Below are 21,023 nucleotides of genomic sequence, written 5' to 3' on the forward strand. Positions count from 1 at the left end.
GGGGGGGATCGAATTTAGAGCTTTTGTTGTTTCTCAACGGTTTCTGTGCAGAGGAGCTTTGGGTCCGGATCGGATCGTGGGTAGTGTGGTTTGCTCGTGTTCTTGTCGTCGCCTTTTCGTGCGTCTGCGCATGTGGGTGGCTGAGGAATTCCTTGTCGCCAGCTGCGCATATGAGTCAGGTCCTTTGATCCACGGGAACACCTAATGGACCATCCCGCCAACGGCTCGGAAGCGTACCCGCTACCTGCATTGGTGGACGGTGTTGGTTGGGTGCCTGCGGTGAGGCCACAGTACCGAAGTGAATGTTCGGTAGATTAAGCCCAGTTTTTGAGCACTACCACTATAAGCCGCGTTGCGTTATATTGGCAATTTTTGGACGTTGTTTATGGAGACGAAGGGAGGGTCCACACTAACGCCACATGTGAAGCAAGCGTCGGGTAAGCTAAGCTGAACGAGCAGGCGGGAAGTCACGAGAGCTGAGGCAGTTCAAATGAAGAGACCAAGATTGAATTAAAAAGCTATCTACTGGAAAGACCGGGTCGGTCTTTCCCCTACCCAGTGTAGTGAAGTCCATCACAAGTGACTGGGCTCCTCAAGGCACGCTAGGCTTGCGCTACAAGCGCTTGAGGACCACTGACCACGCGTTGTTTAGAGATGCCGCGTCTGACATCTGGTCTGTTAGCCCCTCCAGCAGGGACCGGAGGAGTCAAGCTCCTCAAACGGTGTGACTGGAGGCTCTCCTCACAAAGAGGAGAGAGCCCACCCACCCGGGATTAAAACAAGAGAGTGCCCAAGTGGATCCCTGCCACAAGAAGCTTAAAGGAAAAAGAGGAGCAGGTTGGGGGGCCGGGGGGGTTTAAGTAGTTCTAGCCAGGGTGGACCGTGCGCGTGTCCTCGTGCGCTAGCCTGGATTTCAGGGTCTAGGTAAAAGTGAGAGTATGGCTTCCTTCCCGAATCAGAAGAGCAGAGGCGACTACGTGTACTCTCACCTAGGCGCCGGCGGGCTCGGTTTGGGTTGAAATATGTGTGCTGTGGTGAAGGCCTGGGACGTCGCATCGCAATTGCCTCACCCACCTCACCTCACCTCACCTTGGGAACATCACGCAAAGTGGCCACCAATTCTTCAAACGTGTTGGCCCAGCTTCGCTTCGCCCGTCTTCTTCTAGTTCCCACCATCCTCTCTTCCTCCTTTCCCTCTGCATCCTCACCCGCTTCTTTACGATCCGCGACCCGCGACGCAGCTCAGCAAAGAAATCATGTCGCGACGCCCGTCTTCCGCGCTTCACGCGCCTCAGGGAATCGACCCTAGGCTCTTGAGCATTATGGACGATGATCGCTACTCTGGCGACCTCAGCTCACAGGCATCGCCTTGTACCTCACTCGCCATGCCGACTCGTGCACCTCAGGATCTGCCAGTCACTCCCACAACGGCGCCTCTTGACCAGTATCACATGCCAGTCGACCCGAGCTTCATTCTCTGCGGACAAATCAACCCGGTCGCTGCTACCCCGACCATCGCCAATAACCTGCAGTGCACCTGGACCTCGACCCCTCATATTCCGCCTGCTGCTTTCGGAAACGGCAACGGCACTGGGCAGTTCACAGCCAACTTTGCTCAGACACCACTCGACGCTGCTGGATACGGATGGAACAATGGGCAGCTCACGCCCAACGTTGATCTGACTTCACTGTCTGCTGTCGGAAACGGCAACGGCACTGAGCAGTTCGCTCCCAACCTTGGACCATCTCAGCTCTCTGCTCTCGGTAACGCATACTATACTGGGCAGATCGCGCCTAACCTTGCTCAGACACCACTCGACGCTGCTGGATACGGATGGAACAATGGGCAGCTCACGCCCAACGTTGATCTGACTTCACTTTCTGCTGTCGGAAACGGATACAGCACTGAACATTTCACTCCCAACCTTGCCCAGACACCATTCCCTGCTTTTGGAAACGGATACAGCACTGAGCAGCTCACTCCCAGCCTTACCCAAACATCACCCCCTGCTGTTGGGAACGGATACAGCATTGAGCAGCTCACTCCCAACCTTACTCAAACATCACCCCCTGCTGTTGGAAACGGATACAGCACTGAGCAGTTCACTCCCAACCTTACTCAAACACCACTCCATACCGCTGGATACAGATGGAACACTGAGCAGCTCGCGCCCTGCGTTGATCCCATTCAACACTCCTCCATCGGAAGTGGATACAGCACAAGGCATCCTACTTCATACACACCCCAGCACCAGTCTGCCGCTGTCAGGACCAAACCCACACCCAAGCAGTTCAGGTTTAACCCATACCCATGGCACATTCTGTCCACTGCTGCCTCAAAGGAGTCTAATAAGCAGCATCTCACCTCTTACACAAGTCGTGCTCCTCACCCCGTTGTTCCGACGAAGTCAAACATCCAGCAGCTCACTCCTCGCGCAACTCGAGTTTCGCCTGCCGTTGTTAGGACAAAGCCTTTGAGACAGCAGCTTGGCCCATACACTGCCAACAATCAGCCTGCCTCTCCTGCTGCCCATCCCGTCACGCATCGGCTCAACCATCTCGGGGCCGAGAAACCAGTTGCCTTCATCACGATTAGTCCAGGCTCCGAGAGACTCGAACCTAGGCTATCTTATGCACCTCTGCAAGCTCAGCCTCCGCCTCAAACACCGGCCCGTACAGAAAACCGCAGCATTGGTTTATCCACCCCTGAGAAGACGCCAACCACTAACAAGCCGGCAAACAAGAACCTTTCTGGCGCTTCAGCAGCCTTCCCATCTAACGCTGTGAAGAAGAAGACTAAACACCAACCTGCTGCGGTCAACGCTCCTCTCCGTCAGGGTCCGACAGCCCAAATCAGATCTCGAATCACGTCCCAGGAGGCGTGCTCGTTGGAGAACCCATCGTACACCCCGTTCGAGGCCTCGTTGATGTCAGCTCTTGAGGCTGAGATCAAGGTGCTGGACAAAGCTAGGAACGAAAAGGCGCGTGCGAAGTGGAATGCTATGCAGGAGTGGATGAACAACTACATGAAGAAAGCAAGGGACAACGCGATGAAGGAAGCAAAGGACAACGCGATGAAAGAAATTGCAAAGGACAACGCGATGAAGGAAGCAAAGGCAAAGGACGGAGCCACGAAAGAATTGGTGAGCGAGTTCGAAATCGGCAAGCAGAATGCCAGGAAGGACATCGGTTCGGAAGTCTACCATACATACGTTGACAGCACCGGTTTCGCCTACCACGACATCTGCCTTACTCGCGTGGATCTCACCAACAACACCAACGAACGGGTCCTCCTTTCGATCTACGAGACCGACTTTTGCCCTCACAACTACGTGACGTATGTGGGCATCCACGGCCCCGGCACTGCCTTCAAGTCCGAGATCCTTGCCAATGGAACCGACTACAAGTCCGCATTTCTTGAGTTCCGGAAGGCATTCAAGAAGTACACGCGGGTCAGTTGGGAGGCGCGTTTGATTCCACAGAACTACATCGCCGAGAGAGTCAGGGTGTGGGAGAAGTTGAAGATCGAACAAAAGATGTTTGAGAGGATTAACGAGCAGCCGTATAGCGGCAGCAAGCCAAGGGGGATGGTACTCGTGGCCCCTGAAGACGTGCTGACGAGGGAGGAGCTGGAGAGCTGCCTCGTCAAACGTTACAAGTACACGGCGCCGGCAGCTGGCAAGCCTCAAGGTGAGACTCGTCAATTCGGTGGTCTTTATCCGGTCGTTCCTGGTGATGAGCCCAATGACGGTGGTTGGACGCTGGTCGCTTCCTGAGGCTCTTCTTCTCTTGGTATAACGGCAGTTTCTTTTCTTGCTTTTCGATTGCGAGATTGAGGAGTTGTTTTGGTACAACATTGGGTTTAATTGGGTTCAGTTGGCTTCATTGCGTATCTCCTTTTTTCTGATATTGGGCCAGCGGATTGGAAGCAGCTGATAGCGTTTGGTTACCAGCAAGAGGCGCTGAAGTGCGCATTTCATGCGAATTCTCATGGGCGGTCGGGACATCAGATTATACACAAGCATTCAAAAAGTGAATAGAACATTTCACTCTCTTGGCTAGCCTCGAGCATCGGTGACCTTTGGTGATTCTGTGTGTGGGCAGCTGAAGCAGGTATGCCATCGTCATACTATCACTATTATTCTGTCAGACGGTGATCACAGGCGGTGACGTCAGGCAGAAACTGGTCGACTGGATGTCTCATTATACGCTGCTACTACGTGGGGTTTATATAATTGAACGCATGAAGGGGCAGCGCTTGCGAGGCTCAACAAGGGTGTAGATCAAGACGACACGTTGCCGAAGATGACCCTATGTTAATGGGTTGATGACGACGATGAGCCTAGCTCAACGTTATCGAACATACGTGCCGTCCAACCTATCCGTACCCCAATCACAGCCTGGCACCAAGCCGCCGCTCGGGGGCGGGGGGCGGGGGGCGGACGGGGGGGCGGAAGCAGCAGCATGTGTGGAAGGGGACCCGGCCAATATATTGACGATACTTAGTGCCGTGGGGGCCGAATATATCAACGAGCGGGATCAATACTTTCAGACCCCAAAAGCAACCAAGACTCACCACTCACCCCAAGTTATACTTTATCTGCGCTTGCGGTTTTGGCCCCCACCCCACCTCCAAACGCGTTCGTTGCCTTGAAAGTAATCAAACCCCTCAAATAGATGCGCCGGGCCCCCGCCGCCGCCCCCCTCTTCCGCATTGCAAGGCAGCAGCAAGAAGGAAGGGACAAGAAGGAAAAAAGAAAGAAAAAAACAAGGGACGGCAGGGCTGCCTACTGCCTACTACCGTCACCGGAGCGGAGCCTTGATCTAGCTCGCGTGTGACGAGAGAAAAAGGGGACGGGAGCGATTATATTGTGGCGGAGCCCCGCTCAGCTTGTGGGACTCTGTCACCCATAGGAAAGCCACCCCGCGCGGAGGGGGGAAGGGAAGAGGTGGGTGATGGGTGGTGGTAGGTAAGGTAGCTAGGGAGGGCACGTGGGGTGGGTGGGCTGCGGCGCTGCGGCGGGCTGACGGGAGAGAGTAGTGTGTGTGTGGGAAGGATGGATGGGCGGGCCGGAGGAACGATGGGGTTTTGGAGGCGCGCATGCAGAGACAGCTCCGTAGGGACGGATTCTGGGTCGTCGGGGCGTGTTTGTGTCACGTCGAGTTTTTTGGTTATTTATTTTTATTTTCCTTTTTCTTTCCGTCGTCCCGTCTCGTGGTGGTGGAGGGAAGGGAGGGTGGGGGCCGAAATCCTATGTAGGTAGGCAGCAGGACGCGGAAGATTATGCGCCGCGCTGATTCCACGGCTGGCGGTCCCGGCCGTTTTCGACAGAAGGATAGGGAGGCTTGTTTTTTTACCTTCTGCAGTTATGCCGAAGACGTCGTCGTCGTTGATGCGGGCTCGTGTGACTTGCGTCTGGGAGGATTTCACTTTGGCTAGCCCTCATGATCTGCCGCGGACACCTATCCTCGACCAAGAGGTTGCTGCGCCGCAAATCCTTCGTGATGATCCGTGTGAAGTTGCCGTGCGGAGGTGCGGCGGAAGGATTGTGAATCACTTGCAGAGTGCATGAGTCCGCGTATGATGACGTACCTGTGTCATTCCCGTCGTTGTCCCAAATCGAAAGGCGCCTGTTACCAGTGATGCTCTCTCGCATGACGAGGAAGCTGGGCCTCGAAGGTCAACCTAAAACATTGACGGAGAATACCCAGAACGTCGTGTTTGACACCGGTAGCATGGAAACGTATGATGCCAGCAGGAAGGTAAGGTAGATGCTAGTGTGGTTTCATCCAGGCGTACGAACGGATCGTGGCAGACAAGAGACAAATGGTCAGGGCTGTAAAACATGCGGCGAACCATTGGCTCACGGACCGATCCGACGTGTCACTCGATCCGGAACACGATGATAGGCGAGTATACGGACTTACGGAAAGCTAGGGAAACATGCTGTCTTCAGACTGCAACTATAGCGCATAGAGAAGTACAGTTCAGGGATGGCCTGATCTAGGCATACCGAGCATGACTACTTGTACACGGAAACAACGGCTTTATATACCCCGCTATTAGCATGGATCTTAGGTCGAGGTTACAGAGATGTATGCATGGACCATTGGAAGACGTTCGTTGACGGTCAAAAAGGCTGGGCACGGAAACGGACGGGTTCGCGTCGGGCACATTATGGCTCTATCATTGGACCATTCGCGAGAGGGCTCGAGTCAGTATTGGCTGATCCAGAGCTGTCAAGGATGAAATGGTGTACTCCAGGGTGAGGCTGGCAGAAGTGCTTCTGTCTCTCCATGGGCTACTGATTCCCATGACAAAGTCAGTGGCTACGGCAGCTTCCGGCAGAGAAACTGCTCAAAGGCGTCAGGCTGGAGACGGCACAGGAAATTCAGACGGGCAGTATTGAGCGAGCATCACCCCTGGCGGAGAGGCCGGAGGCACAGAGCGCAAGGCAAGACCGCGCGGTAGTCCTGGCGATCTCAAGGGGCCGGAGAGTGGGCCTTGACGAGGCGGTACACCATCCGAGTGACGTCGCGACGCCGTTTCCAGTCACACTCGATTGAGGCGCAGGAGATTTGGTCGTGCTCGGCGCGGCTGGTGAAAGGAGAGACAGAGCACAAAGGCGTTATCGGCCGGACGCCACGGCGTGCATGTCGTCTCCGGTTGCGGGAATCGGCGTCAGAGTCATCCACGGACGAGTCGAGCAACGGACAGTTGGTGGCGTGCAGTCCGGAGGCCGGCAACGGAGGAGGCCGGGGCGAGGGCGTGTGGGCGAGTGCTGGAGGGTCAGCTGTAGCGTCGCGAGATGGCACCTTTTTCCCCGTTCGCTAAAGCGGACCACTGGCGTCGCGCAGGCCGAGCGTGGAGCCCGCGCGCCGGCGTTACTAGCGCGGCCGGCAGCTGAGTGCTCGAATGCTCGGGACCTGCAGTCCGCTCCACTCCCCGCCCAGCGCCCATCACCGCCCATCACCGCCCATCACCGCCCATCACCACCCACTGCGCCGGCGCCCCCACCTGCAGCCTGCAGCGAGGCTGAATGCAGCCGCGGGCCCTTCCTGCCCTTCCTGCCCTTCCCTTGCCGCTGCACATGCGACGCTGCAGTAGTCCATGGCATACCATCATCTCATCCCGCCCGCCGCTGCGCGTGCTGCGGTTGCGCGTCTCACGTCAGGTGCCATTTTTGGCCCCGAACGACTGATGCTCGACTAGACCTTAGCGGCCGTCTCTGCCTGCGCCGGCTGCGGCGACGCCTCAGGCGCCTATCCAATCGCCGTCCGAGCTTGCCCTGTGGACGTTCACAACCGCACTGCGGCTGCGCCTGGCTATCGTCCCATTTCCTTTCTGGTGCCAACCCCCGTCTCTGCCTGCTGGCCCCCTGCCCGGCCTCTTCAGGATATATACGCCATGTCGCCGCCCCGTTCCTCACCAGCCGTCTCCCAGACAGCATGCAAGCCACCATGCATTCCTTATTACCCCTCCTGTTCGCCCTGCTCGCCGCCGCCTCGGCCTCTTCCTTTGACTGCCTGCCGGGTGAGCCGTGCTGGCCCTCCCTGTCACAATGGGCCTCTTTCAATTCCACTCTGGACGGGCGCTTGAGACTCACCGAGCCGTGGGCCAGTCCGTGCTACGACAATTCCGACTCTGCTCTATGTGCCATGGCCAAGGATAAGTCCCACGACGACATTGCAAGGGCCGCCATATACGGCGCTACCCAGAACCTCCAGTGGCAGGAGTGTGGCGCCCAGAAGTGCATGCTGAAGGCCGCCGACCAGGCACAGTGCTCTCTCGGCGCCTTGTCCGCTTACTACGTCAACGCCACAACCGCCCAAGATGTTGTACAGACCATCAACTTTGTCAACCGGACCGGTGTCCGCATGTCAATCAAGAACTCTGGCCATGACTACTTTGGCCGTAGTGTCGCCGCCAACTCCCTGGCCCTGTGGACCCGCAACATCCAGAACTACGAATTCCATGAGAAGTTCATTCCTGAAGGTTGCTCCAAGACTTACGAAAACATCGGCGTCATCGGTGCCGGTGTGAGCGCAGGCGAGGCAGCTCAATACTTCAAGGGAAAGGGCATGGACATCACCCTGGGTGCCCTTGCAAGTGTCGGGGCCGCCGGTGGTTTCGGCCAAGGTGCTGGCCATGGTCCTCTGGGCCCCAAGCACGGCTTGATGGTCGATCAGGCCGTTGAGTTTGACGTCGTCACTGCCGATGGCGTCTTCCGCACCATCAACGCGTGTCAGGAGCCGGACCTCTTCTGGGCTCTTCGCGGCGGCGGCGGCGGCACTTACGCCGTCATGATCAACTACAAGTTCAAGGTCCACCCTTCAATTCATTTCAACACTTACAGCTTCTTGGCGAATATCACGGACAAGACTCAGGACTGGGTCTACCGTGCCATCTTCACTCAATTTGTCGAAAGCCAGCAAGCCTGGTCCAGTGTCAACATGTCTGGCTACAACTTCTTCTCGCCCGACAAGATCGAAACACACCTTGTTTGGCCCGCAGATCAGCCCCTCTCTGCAATGATCGACCTTTCGTCCAAATGGGCCGACTTCCTGACTTCCCTCCCCGGCATGAGCATCACCAAGCACGCGTACGAGAGGTTCGCGACCTACAGTGACTGGGCCTCGGACTCTGATTATCGCGGCATCATCAAGCGCAACGCGCCGGGCGGAATGGCCGTCGTCGAGTCAGGCCGCCTCGTGCCTCGGTCATTGTTCGCCTCGCCGAAAAACCGCACTGCGCTGGTTGATGCGTTGGTACACGGCATGGCAGCAGGCTCTGCCAAGAACGAACACTTCCAGATTCAAGTCTATGCAACCACGCCGGCCAACACGCCCGATGAGAAGCACGAGACATCAGCGCACAGGGCATGGCGCGAGGCGTTGTGGACTCTGGACTACGTTTCCGGGTATGGCGAGGGCACGCCGCAGTCCCAGGTCGACGCACTCTGGAAGGCTAGCCGCAAGGCCATGTCCTTCCTGAAGAAGCTCACTCCCGGTGGCGGCTGCTACGTCAACGAGGGCGACTACGGCGAGCCCGAGTGGGAAGCCACGTTCTTCGGCGAGAACTTTGGCCGGCTGCTCGAGATCAAGAACAAGTGGGATCCCAGGCGGCTGTTCAACTGCTGGAAATGCGTCGGCTGGACGGGCCCGGACGATCGCATGTACTCGTGCTACGGCAACAAGCCGAAGCCCAGCGAGCGGCTGCCGGCCTGCGGTTCGGGGGCGAAGGACGGCTTGAAGCACCAGGATGGGTTGAAGCACCAGCATGCCGAGGGATTGCCGTGGAATGAACGGCTGGGCGTGGTGTTCTCGGAGGAAATGTGACTAGGATATGCGGCATGGATGTGGAAGCTGTGGGAGAGCAGTCGGTGTTGATAAGATTTTGTTTGGATAAGAGATGGACACGCATCGCACATAGATTCGCGTACAGAATTCGGCACATAAAACTGGAGCTTGGTGTTGGGTTTGGGTGGCTGGAGTCGGGGTGGAATTTTGTTTTTCATGCACTTTCGCATCTACAGTCCAAATGTTCAAATTCCTCTGCATTCCTGTCCATTCTTTGGTGTCTGAATCCGCATTCCGACGTCACAACCAAGCCCAAGGGCGCACCAGGTGTGCAGGTACGATGGCACGGCAGATACGCGCGTAGCGGTCAGGTCCGACTGCCCTCGCGTTCTTTGGCGTCTGACAAGGTGGTAGTGGCACAGCGCATGCATGCACGCAGATTCCACCGACGGGCCCTCCGAGCCGCAGTTCCTCTATTTCCCCCCGCACCCAACTCGACAGCCCGGGTCAGCCTTCTACCTATTTCTATTTTTAGACGGCTGCAATACCACTCCATCTCGTCCGCCTCCACCAACAGCAACAACAAAACAACAACAAGAGGCTGCGGCTGTGGGGGCAGGAAATGCACACTGCTTACAATCCGGCAGCGCCATGCGCGTCGTTCTCACGCGCCTCTCTATTTTCGAGAAGTGCGGGGTCTAGGTCCAGGTCTGGCGCAGTTTACTCAGGCAGTAGCGCCTCAGGCCGCCACGCGATCGACGCGCAACGCACGTGGTGGCAGTGGCAGTGGCCGTGGCCGTGGCCGTGGCCGTGGCAGGAGCCGGACGGGAAATGTTGCCTGCACATCGCAACTCCCGGCTGACAAACGATGACAAGTTATAGCACAGCAGTGACGACGACGACGCGGTTCGAGCCGTGCCCCGCCCTGCGACCACGAAGCTCGGCAGTCCTGTTTCAGCAAGGATACAGGCGCATCACATCCGCCCGGCAGAGCGGCACGCCGATGCAAAGTCGTCGCCGCGATCCCCGCGGCAAAATTTCCGCCCAGACCCTGGTCTGCACCGCCGCAAGGGTGGGTGCGAGGCGAACGACGACGTACGTGCTTCATCGTAAGGCTCGGCTTGCATCATCTTTGCCGTCCTCATTCGCCCTGCCTGGGGGGCCGCACCACCAAGGCCGGAGGTGGCCTGAATTGCGACTGGCCCGACAAGAGATGAGAGCAAGAAGCTGCACGAAACGTGCGAGCCGGATGCTGATGCGACCAGTCGTCGTCGTCGTCTCCCCTCCAGCTTGATTCTCTTCTTCTTCTTCACCTCTCTGTCGCCGTCCGTGGCTGCGTAAAAGAACGGGCATTGCGCCGCCCAACTAACAACGCCAACAAACACAGCCTTGCTTGGTAGAAGACACCCTTGTCGCTCTGCAACATCTGCTTAATTTATTTTGCTCGGCCTTCTTCACACCCAGCTTGGTCGGCCTTTTCTATCTCTTCCATCTCGTCCATCTCACCACCTCGACGCCGCCGTGGCCCATCTTCCATTCATTCCGTTGCTCGCCCACCGCACACCCAGCATATTCTCTGCTGTCGTTCTGTTCCTGCACTCTCCTCCAGCCAGAAAAAAAACAGATGATTGGCATTCCGGCCACGACATGGTTTTAAGCTGTCAATGACCCCTCTGTCCATCTTCAGGCACATAATCTGGTTACGTCGTTGTCGGTCCCACCTGTAGTTTGGGCACCCCTGTTTCTTCAGCTCAGCTACACAGCCTCCATCTCTTACATATCTTGCGCGCATGCTGTCGCGTTTCTCAATCCATCTTCGCCAAGGGCAAAGGAAAGGATTCAAAGTAAACTACAGCAACGACCATCTTTCCCCGATATCCCTGGGCACTCCCACCTACCTCCAGGACCCTACCTGTTCGCCAGCTATGTTCCCGTCGATCTCCCGCTTGTGGCGGGTATTCCTGATCGCTTACACGCTACTCGCCTCACTCGCGCTTGCTTTCAATGAGTATGTCCCCCATTTTCTTAATCCATCTTTCATCACATGCAACCATACCGCACTGACAGGTCAATGACTGCTGTCATGATGCAATAAGTACTGCCAGCTCTCTCCTTGCCACAGCAACAACCGAACCCCTCATCCCTGTCAACCCTTTGTCTCCCTCCTCTCTCAATCCCCTCTTAGCCAATTCCAGATAGTCCCTACCACGCCAACCGTTTGACATCTGATTCATCAAGCCCTTTCTCCGCCAACCCGCAAACGCTGACTTGCCGTCCCTCAGAGCGTCATCAGAAACCGCCTCCGACACCACCACCATCGCACCAACCTCAACCTCCACCTCGACGTCCACATCAACAACAACCATCATCTCCCCTCCCAGAACGAGAACAGCGCCGCAAATACAGCCGCAAATGCAGCCGCAGCCGCACCAGCAAAACCAACACCCGCTCAACTGCCCGTCCGGCCCAACCCCCTCCTGGCGCCTCCGATCATCCACTCCGTTCCCAACCACAACCATGACCACCACCAACACCGCCGCTACTACAGGCAGCGACCGTAACGAGGAAGGTGAAAAAGAAGAAAACGAAAAAGAAAAAAGCGGGCGAATGGCACAAGGCGACGAGGAGGGGCGAGGCAGCAGCCGCGCGTCGGGCATGAGCGTGAGCGCAGTGGCGTTGGTGACGGCCATTGCCGGGTTGGTTGTCGTCATGCCTTTATGACGCAGGAGGGGAACGGCGGTGGTGGGGTGGGGATTGAGGAGAAAGGGAGAGGCGGGAAGAGAGAGAGAGAGCAAGAATGCTTCACGTCAGACAACGACTTTTTTTTTCTTCTCTTTTAACGACATCCGATGAATTATACCCAGTTTGGAAGGGGGAGGATAGATGTACGGCAGACGTAAGATATATGTATATAACGAGAGAGAAAGAGAGAGAGAGAGAAAGCCCAAAAGGCTAGTCAATGACAGTTTCAACCACATGCATGGAAGCAACCGGCCGGGGTCATCCTCATCAGCAAGCCATCATCATACAGCTTATGTATCGAAACAGCGAAGAGCATGTGATCGAGTCTTTTTTTTTTCGCCCTCTCTCATTCTCTTCACCGAGTCTACCCCGAAATCATACATGCTTCACAAAACAACAAACACAAAAAGAAGCACGGACACACACACACACCCCTCAACCGATTCAAAGTCCCTATATGACATTTGAAAAACGACAAAGGAGGAGGGAGAATTATTCCAAGCCCCTCATCTACAATAAAGAAAGGGAAAGGAAAAAAAAAAGAAATCGTTTCCCCATTTCATTCCACCTACTACCCCACCCTTCGCAAACCCAAAATCGTTCATGTTCCCCTTTTCTTCTCTTTCTCAAACCACCCACCCACCCAACCATCCAATCCATCCACCCACTCAATCAACGACCACTCACGCACCCCCCGCACCCGCAGCCGCCGCACCTCCGGCCGCACCCGCCGCCCCCGCCGCAGCAGCACCAGCCGCCGCAGCAGCATTAGTAGCAGCAGTCCCACCAGTCACAGCCGCGGCCCCGTCGCCCAAACACTCCAACGCGCCCACCAACTCGGCCACGACCCTCTCCTCCAACTTATTATCCGCCCCACCAGCACCACCACCGGCGGCACCACTCCCCCTCTGCTTGACAAACTCCACCTCCCGCTCATTCGTCGGCACCAGCCTCTCCCGCAACGCCCTCCTCCCCCCCTGCAGCCAGCCCTCCAAGTCTTCCTTCACGCCCGCGCGGTCCCAATCGAGCGGCGCGATGCCGGCGGGGTTGACCATGGCGGCGGCGGCGGCGCCCGACGAGCCGCCGCCGCCGCTGCCGCCGCCCGGCGCGTCCGGCGACCCGCGGAAGCGATCGAGCACGACGCTGAGGAGGGCGAGGCTGTGGGCCTCGGACGCGGCGCCGAGCGTGATGGCGCCGGCGGCGACGTCTTTCGTCACCAGGAGGCCTCCCTGCTGTTGTTGCTGGGCGCCAGGCGGGTTTCCGGCACCGCTGCTGCGCGGGTTGAGGGCGGCGGAGGCGCGGGCGAGTTGTTCGGGGAACTGGTTGAGGAAGGCGGCGACCTCGGCGGCGACGGGGGCGCCGACGGCGTCGAGGAGGTTGAGGCAGAGGGGCAGGACGCCGCGGGTCCAGATGGAGAAGAGGCGGGGCGGGTGGTCGAGGGGCCCCATGCCGCGGGGGCGGCGGTAGTGGTTGACGAGGTTGGCGGTGCTGAGGCGCGCGAGCACGCCCTCGACGGCGAGGACCTCGGCCATGGGCAGGATGCCCGAGAGCTCGAGCAGGAAGAGGATGCTGAGCTCGCCGTAGACGGGGTCGGCGTCGGGCCCGACGGCGAGCTGGTCCGCCCAGGTGAAGAGCGCCGTCGCGTGCCGGACCGTGTTGGCGGCCGAGAAGAGCAGCGTGATCTCGCCCGCCATGACCTGCATGCCGGGCACGCGGAGGATGGCCGACAGCAGCGCGCTGATGAGCACGAAGTCTGCTGGCGAGCAGCTCTCTTGGTCTTCGTGCACCTGGTTCGCCAGCGAGCGGAGGCCGGTGGCGACGACCTTTTCTAGTATTTCCATGAGCTCGGATCCGATCTTGGACATGTTCTTCTGGATTCCAGGCTCCTCCTTTTGCAGGGCCTTGATGTGGGGCTGTAGAGTGAGGAGCAGTATCCTGAGGAGTGTCCTGTAGTAGTCCGCATTGTCTCCCATGAAGGCAATCTCAAAGTCAACGCCCGACACACGGATCGTGTCCCAGCAGAGCCTGAACAAGGCTTTCATGTGGTCGCTCGTGCAGTCGGCTGCTGTGAGCTTTTGTATCAGAACAAATGCAAAGTCCGCCCGGACGTGCACCAACCGCTCGAACAGCGCCTGCGATCCGTTTGACGTCTGATTTGCCTTCAGACATTGCTGGATGACCTGCGCAAGGATTCCCTCCAGGCGGTGATCCTTGTTTGCGATGGAGCTGAGCTCGATTGCAAGCAGCTTCCAGCTCTTCAGAAGCATTATTTGCGCCTCAACCAAAGACAGGTTGACATTTGCCCGCCGGAACTCGTCCACGAAGCCATTGTCCTTCTTCAAGCCAGTCCACATCGGGCTGAAGCCGAGAACTTCAGACGCGTAGTTGAGGTCATAGAAGTAATCGCGGCCAAATTCGGACCGTGTAAGAATCGTCCTCTTGAAGTTCGAGAGCTTGACACTAGGGAATTTGCTCTCGACGTTCTTCTTCAGGTTGCTGTGTAACGATTGATTGTACGCCGGCGGATCGACGCCGTGTTTCTGAAGAAAATCGAGCTTGGCAATAACATGCTGTGCGGGGCGCATATCGCCCAGTTGCCGAGCGTAGTGAAGGCACATGGCACCGATATCCGAGACTAATGAGGCCATGTGGATGTTGATCGCCTGAGTTTCTACCTTCGCCAGCGGTGCGCTGGCGGCCACTGGTTGCAACGTTCGGATGAAATCCATGATGCTCTCTAGGAAGTTTCTGTGGGAGTGCATCTTGGTAACAGCCCATGGCCAATGATTTTGTGCAAGGGAGATGAACTCTAGCATAGCAACAGCTCTCCGAGGATCCAATGACTTGATATCACAGAGCTGGTCTAGCGCCGAGTTCAAAAGAGGCTTGCCACGGGGCTTGCCAGTCACCTTGTCCTCCTTCCTCTTGAGGGAGTCTCGCGGTGTGTTGCCAGTGAGGAGATAAATTGAGAGCCATTGCTGTTTGCTGCTCACCACCGAACACAGGAACCTCCAGATGCTGACCTCGACTGTGGTATCCTTCAGAGCTCCACTCATGGACGAGATGACGCTCAGGAAAGCCTTTGCAGTTTCGGGGCCCAGGTGGCCCAGTAAAGAAGGGGGCTCCTTCTCTCCTCGGGCTGCACTTTCAACCAAAACTTCAAAGAGGTTCATAGTGGATGGCTTGAAGTTTTCGTGTGCAATTGATAGTCGGGCAAGCAGCGGGGCCGCCTTGAACAACTGGTGCTCTAAATAGGACGTCGGACGCTCGAGTAGGACACCGACTTGGAGGATTGTCGTGGCGAAGGTAATAGCCGCATCGGTTTGCGATCGCCAGAGATTCTCAATACGGACAGGCGTAGAAATAGAAAGGGGTTTCGTTCCGGTGAAGAACACGTTGAGGATTGCGTGGGTCGTGATGTCGTTCGTTGAATCCGAGCAGAATGCCTCTAGGAGGTATTCGGCTGAGGGTGAAATGACTGAGCTCAGCTTCTCGCTTGGGCTTATTGCTTCGTCGTCATAGCCATGAACGGTGCGCAAAATGTCAGAGAATATCTCCATCGTCAAACGGTTAAGTTCAAGCTTTTGGTCGACAGCTCCGAATCGCCAGCTGGGACAGCTCTCGAAAACGCCGGTGAATGTCTTGGTGAAGCTGAGTAGGACCTTGCTTGTGATCTTGTCCGGAGATCCACCTCCTGAGGCAGGAAGGGATGAAAATCTCACGAGTGCCTTTTGACTCTGCTTTCTGGACACAACGTTCTTGATTGAGTCGTTGAGCAAGGCTTTGAACAGGTGGGCGCAGGCTAGAAGGAAATCATAGCGACCCATCACCATTTCAGTCCCAGAGACGATCTCCACAAGGCTGCCGCCAATGCCTTCCAGGTCCAGCAGCCTACTCCTTGTGAAGAATGGCCAGACTCTATTGGGAAACACTTCAACAAGAGCATGGATGAAGTAAAGGCAGTTGACCAGAAGCTCAAGCGACCCTTCGTTGTTGGGCCTCTCCCTCAGTCTCTCAAGCTCCTGCTCGAAAATGTCGAACACCAAACTGATGATATCCTGGTTGCGGCCAAGTCCGTCGCTCGCATCTTCCAAGATCCACTGGGCGTCTTTCCGAGCATCTGCATCTCTGGCACTGGCGGCCTTCCCTGAGGCAGCAACAAGCATTGCAAGCAGGCCAATGTATTCAGTTGCTGTTGCAATGCTGATCGGCTTTAGCGATGCGGTGTCGATCGTCTCACTGCCTACCACAAACGTTGACAGGTATGCGGCCAGATAGCGCAGGGCCGAATGCTTGTGCATCCACGCTATCACAAGGGGCCTGGAATCCGGATTGAGTGCAATGCCTTCAGTTCCAAGAGGAATGAAGTGGACTTCATCCGCTTGCATCTCGTCAAGTGGAATAAGCTCATTACCGCTGGCCTCTTCGTCCGCGAGAGGACGCTTGGTGTCTTTCCGATTCCAAAAGAGGCTCATATCTTCCTTCAACTGGACAGACGGGACTTCATCCTCGCGGGTTGGCACATAGCCTTCGAAGTTGGCGGGGATGACCTGGGTAAACTGCGCCTTGTCTTGCAACCACTTGGCGGTAACAAGCTCGCCCTCATCGTCCGTCTCGACCCTCAGACATAACGTCTTCGCAAACTGCAAGAGGGGAACTGATTCGTAGGGATAGCGAAACTTGGCCTGGTCTAGAATTCCCATTCCGCCCTCGGCGACAAAGGTCTCCAAGACCGGATCCGGGATCTTCTTCGGGGATTGTTCCGCAAGAGTCCAATACGTCTGGCTCCCACTGAGCACTGTAAGGAAGCTCATGATGAGTTCAGGGCTGTATTCCACTGTGAACGAGCCCTCACGGATGAGCCAGAGTAGCTGAAGGCGCAAACGGGCATCCAGTTCATGGTCAGAGCTCGCAGCTACGTTATCCCGGACGATTGCGTCGCTGAAAGTGCTCGTCAAGGTCACAGCCATCTCTGGCAAAAGATCGTAGATCTTTGCACCAATTACGGAGGCCTTGACCAGTAATGTGGCGTTATCGTCCTCTTCGTCTTCGTTAATGTTGATTCCCCTGATGGTCTCGTTGAGTTTTTCCACTATAGTTAAATCGACGTCAGGAGAACCATGTGCGATTTGAGTCTCCCTTTCGTGGGCGAAAGCATCGCTATTGCCCTTGACAATAAGACTGAAGGCAGCCCAGGCGAACAGCGCAGGACTGGCGGGGGTGGGACCGAATCCGCAGAACTCCAGGAAAATCGAAGTGAGCTTTTCAACGCAGAACTTGTTCTTGACGTAAGCCCCGCCATCGGCACCATCTGTAGGAGTAATGTTCACGCCTTCCACTTCAACGAACTTAAGCAAGCCATGCACGTTGACCACTGCCAAGCATACCATGGCGATGAGGAGTTGCAAGGTCGAGGCCAGAGGTTGCAGATTCTGAAATGGCAGTTGGACGTCCTTGCAGAAACGGCAAGCGTCCATGGCCTCAAACCAGTCCACGACAACGTCCGAAGGCAGAAGTCCCGGGGTGCTGTCCACGTGCGTGAAAATGAGCTGGAGAATGATGATAGCCTCGGACAGCTGTGACTGTGTCCACACCTCTTCGGCCTCCTCGTTGCCTCCCGGCACGTCCTTGAACCAACCGCTACCCTTTTCAATGTTCTGGAAACTGGATTGTAGGGCCTGAGTACCATTCTTAATGAAGCCATTCTTCTGCGAGGAGAAAATCCGCTTTCCGAGCTCTTTAATCCAGGTCTGAGCGCTCGCGTCAGGTCGTGTGTGGTTGGAGGAGCTGTCCGGCTGCGTGGTTGCTGCACCCACCCGTGCCAGAATGTCGCTTATCTTCAGAATGTGTATCCGCTCGGCCAGGTAAGTGTCTAATATCCGCAGTTGCCTCCTCTCCTTCGAGTGAAAAGCGGCGAAATTCTGACCCATGCCGCCGCTCGTTGCGGCGATAATGGTCGACTTGGGCAGAAAGGTAGACGAACCGAGGTTGGCACCACCCGCAGCGTCCTGAACGCTGAGCGTCTCCTCCTCAGTGAAGCCAGCCAGCAGCTGAGTAGAAGGCCGCACTTGCCATTCCAGCAGCACTATTCTCAAAGCAGAATTCTCGTCAATGTTCGCCTCAGCCGACAGCCATTTGGTGTCCTCCTTGATCTCTTCGATATTGTACTGGCCGTTGTCGGAGGGGGTGACATTGATGGCGGCGGTCTTCGTCTCGAAAGCGGATTTGGACTGGGCATTTGGCGGCTGGAACGGCTGGAACGGCTTGCTAAGGACGGCGGCATTGGTGTCGTCGGAGAGGAAAGCGCACAGAGTGTCACCCTCAGAGCCAGCTCGAGAGCCACGTAGGGCAGCGAAGGCGTCCTGCCATGAGCTGCAGAGAAGATCAGTGGGTGTGATGCGCGGAGTGCAGGGTCGGCGGCACGTACAGCAGCTGCTGCTCTCCGCTCAGGCATCTGTCCAGCGGCGGGAAAAGGACCGAATCGGCAGATGTTGCAGGCATTTCCGCCGGAGTGCGCGCCAGGATTGCGCGCGTCTAAATGTCCATGGAGTGGGTGGTGGGTAGGTGGTGGAGTTGCGACAGCTCCAGAGCTCGACCTGGAAAACAATGCGCTTTGACGCGCTGCGCGGAGCACCGCGGCAACCACTTTTTGCCTACGCCAAGACAGGTCAACCTTGCCATGACATCCATCTAGCTTCTCCTCCTACGCAGTACATCATTCATCCCAATATTCACACGTCGACTACAGCTCATCTGCCGCCAACCTAAACACCGAATGGTTCTCACACGCATCTTGAGTGGCTCAATGTCTGACGTGGCTTGAGGCACACCACCGGATAGCAACAACAATTCCTTAGTAAGGAGAATGGTCAAGGAACCTTGCAGTTCTCAATTGTTATGCCCATGCGATTCTTGAATTGATCCTTCCTTCTATACCTTTCTAACCCCAGCACATATTAACTGCAACTAATAGATCTTTGGGTCCGAAGACACCATTCTTGACTCGAGTGACGAGTATATATAGCGTTTCCACATACACGAATTTCATTCGCATCGTGAGCCAGCGTCCAACTTCCGATATGTATTTACCTCATTCCGCCACATCCAAGACTCGCCCATCTCAAAACTGGATCAAAATTTAGCAGGAACGAGGCTGAATTGACAGATCAACAACTTACCAAAAGCTCAAACAACGGGTATCACAGGATACAGTATGTACAGGGACAAACGGATGGCAACAACGGCGACGGTACGAGAACGAACGAGTGGAAACGCGGCGGCGACGAACGACGGTAAACGGTAAACGGACGAAAGGACGCATCGGAACGTAACGCCAAAAAGCAACGCGCGAAGGAACGGCTAGGCTTCGCCGGCGGCATCCGCGTAGGACTTCTTTTGCTTCTTGTGGAATGGGAGTTTCTTGGGCAGCTTCTTGAGCGGCTTCCAAGACCTCTTACATAACCACGCAACAGCCTTTGAAAAGCCGGAGAACCTTTTTCCCTTTGCTAAAGATATTATCAACACCATCGTTCTGGTTTTGCTGCGGTTCCTCATAGTGGCTGTTGTATTGCGAATTACCTGTCTGCTGGGGCTGTTCCTGGGGCTGCTGGGCGCCAGTGTGTGCGTGCTGCTCGCCGGAGACGGCATTGGCGTAGGAGTGGCTTTCGGTGGCATGGTGGGGCTTCTCGGCGTGGCCGTTTTGGTGGTGGGGCTGCTCGTGCTGGGGCTGCTCGTGCTGGGGCTGCTCGTGCTGGGCAGGCTTCGGTTGCTGCCAGGCGGGGCGGTTGTGGGTAGCAACGGGGAACGAGCTGGCAGGGCGCTGGCCGCCGCCGCCCAGGTGCGAGGGCAGGTGGGCGTCGCCGCCGGTCAAGTCGACGTACATGCGCCCGGCGTTGTCCTCGGTACGGAACTGGAGACCTAGATCACGGCAGACCTGCTCGCAGCGAGGCTTGAGTTTCTGGACATGGCCGGTAGAGTGGTTACCCTTGCCGACAATGACGTGCAGGTGCGTCTGGCCATGCTTCTGCGCGTAACGAATGCGCTCCTCCAAGATATCCTCGGCCTCCTCGGTGAACTGTCCGTGCAGGTCGATCTCGTCACCAGCGACGCGGTCCTCGGCATTGTTCTCGCGGAAGATGAACTCGGAGGCCTGCTTGTTGTACTCATCCATCTTGGCGGCGTGGCGCTTGCCCGCCTCGGACAGCTCATGCGCCTTTGCGCCGTCGCCGGCCTCGTAGGCCTCGTGGGCGCGGTCGAAGCAGTCCTGGCGCTTCGAGCGCTCGTTGCGGGCGGCATCGCGCAGACGGTCGTACTCCTCCTCAATGTCTTTGGCGCGCTCGTGCGACTCGTGGTGGAAGGCTGCGAGTTGCGATCAGCGGAGCTGGCGGAGGGCGCGCAAGGGACAAACGCGGGACCTACGGCGACTGCCCATGTAGGAACACCCGGACGCCATGCTTGATGATGATGCAGCTAGTGGTTCTGGCACGTGGGAAAGCGAATGCGCGGGGAACAACGGCTCTGCAGAGAGGGGACCGCAGCAAGGAGGATCGTCAGGTACTTATTTATGAATGCCTTGGACGAGCTCGCGAAGCTAATTGCGGAGTCGATCGGCCAGCTGCGCAAGGGTCGAGCTGCCAATTCACCGCCGATCTGGACCGCCAATGGCCAGCCCGCCCAGCCCTGCCGCCCAGCAGAGCGCAAGCAGCCGCCGCAGTGGGGAACCTCTGCCACCTCAACCCGAGACCCGCACACATGCAGGGCAATCGGAGCGCCCGCTCCCGCTTGCCGCCGGGGCAGATGCGACGGACGTGTTTGATCGCGACGGTGCGGACGCTACCGCCCAGCCCAGCCCTGACATGACTTGCGAGGTGGAGCCCGTATGTGTGAAACAGGCTGTGCTGGCTGTGCTGGTTCCTGTCCCTGAGCGCCAACGCCTCGTACCCCCCTCACGTGACTTCATTTCGGATGACGTAACGCCACTC

General features: G+C 56.9%; 4 protein-coding genes across 4 annotated transcripts; 2 read left to right on the forward strand and 2 right to left on the reverse strand.

Annotated features, from left to right (window-relative positions):
• Window positions 1–1,256: 1,256 nt before the first annotated feature.
• BKCO1_240001 (vitamin k-dependent protein c) lies at window positions 1,257–3,776 on the forward strand (the record flags this gene model as incomplete). The annotated part of the gene is made up of 1 exon (XM_020273054.1): window positions 1,257–3,776. One exon carries the CDS (start codon window positions 1,257–1,259, stop codon window positions 3,774–3,776), a length of 2,520 nt encoding a protein of 839 aa, XP_020130499.1.
• A 3,673-nt stretch (window positions 3,777–7,449) lies between these two features.
• BKCO1_240002 (fad-binding domain-containing protein) lies at window positions 7,450–9,339 on the forward strand (the record flags this gene model as incomplete). Its single annotated transcript, XM_020273114.1, has 1 exon — window positions 7,450–9,339. One exon carries the CDS (start codon window positions 7,450–7,452, stop codon window positions 9,337–9,339), a length of 1,890 nt encoding a protein of 629 aa, XP_020130500.1.
• A 3,386-nt stretch (window positions 9,340–12,725) lies between these two features.
• BKCO1_240003 (nucleoporin) lies at window positions 12,726–18,543 on the reverse strand (the record flags this gene model as incomplete). The annotated part of the gene is made up of 2 exons (XM_020273125.1): window positions 12,726–18,414; window positions 18,470–18,543. The coding sequence occupies 2 exons, from the start codon at window positions 18,541–18,543 to the stop codon at window positions 12,726–12,728; spliced, it is 5,763 nt and encodes a 1,920-aa protein (XP_020130501.1).
• An 858-nt stretch (window positions 18,544–19,401) lies between these two features.
• On the reverse strand, window positions 19,402–20,494 carry BKCO1_240004 (smr domain-containing protein; the record flags this gene model as incomplete). The annotated part of the gene is made up of 3 exons (XM_020273136.1): window positions 19,402–19,547; window positions 19,621–20,400; window positions 20,461–20,494. 3 exons carry the CDS (start codon window positions 20,492–20,494, stop codon window positions 19,402–19,404), a joined length of 960 nt encoding a protein of 319 aa, XP_020130502.1.
• Window positions 20,495–21,023: the final 529 nt, after the last annotated feature.

This window comes from Diplodia corticola (genome assembly GCF_001883845.1).
Source record: "Diplodia corticola strain CBS 112549 chromosome Unknown scaffold24, whole genome shotgun sequence".
In the NCBI taxonomy this organism is placed as follows: Eukaryota; Fungi; Ascomycota; class Dothideomycetes; order Botryosphaeriales; family Botryosphaeriaceae; genus Diplodia; species Diplodia corticola.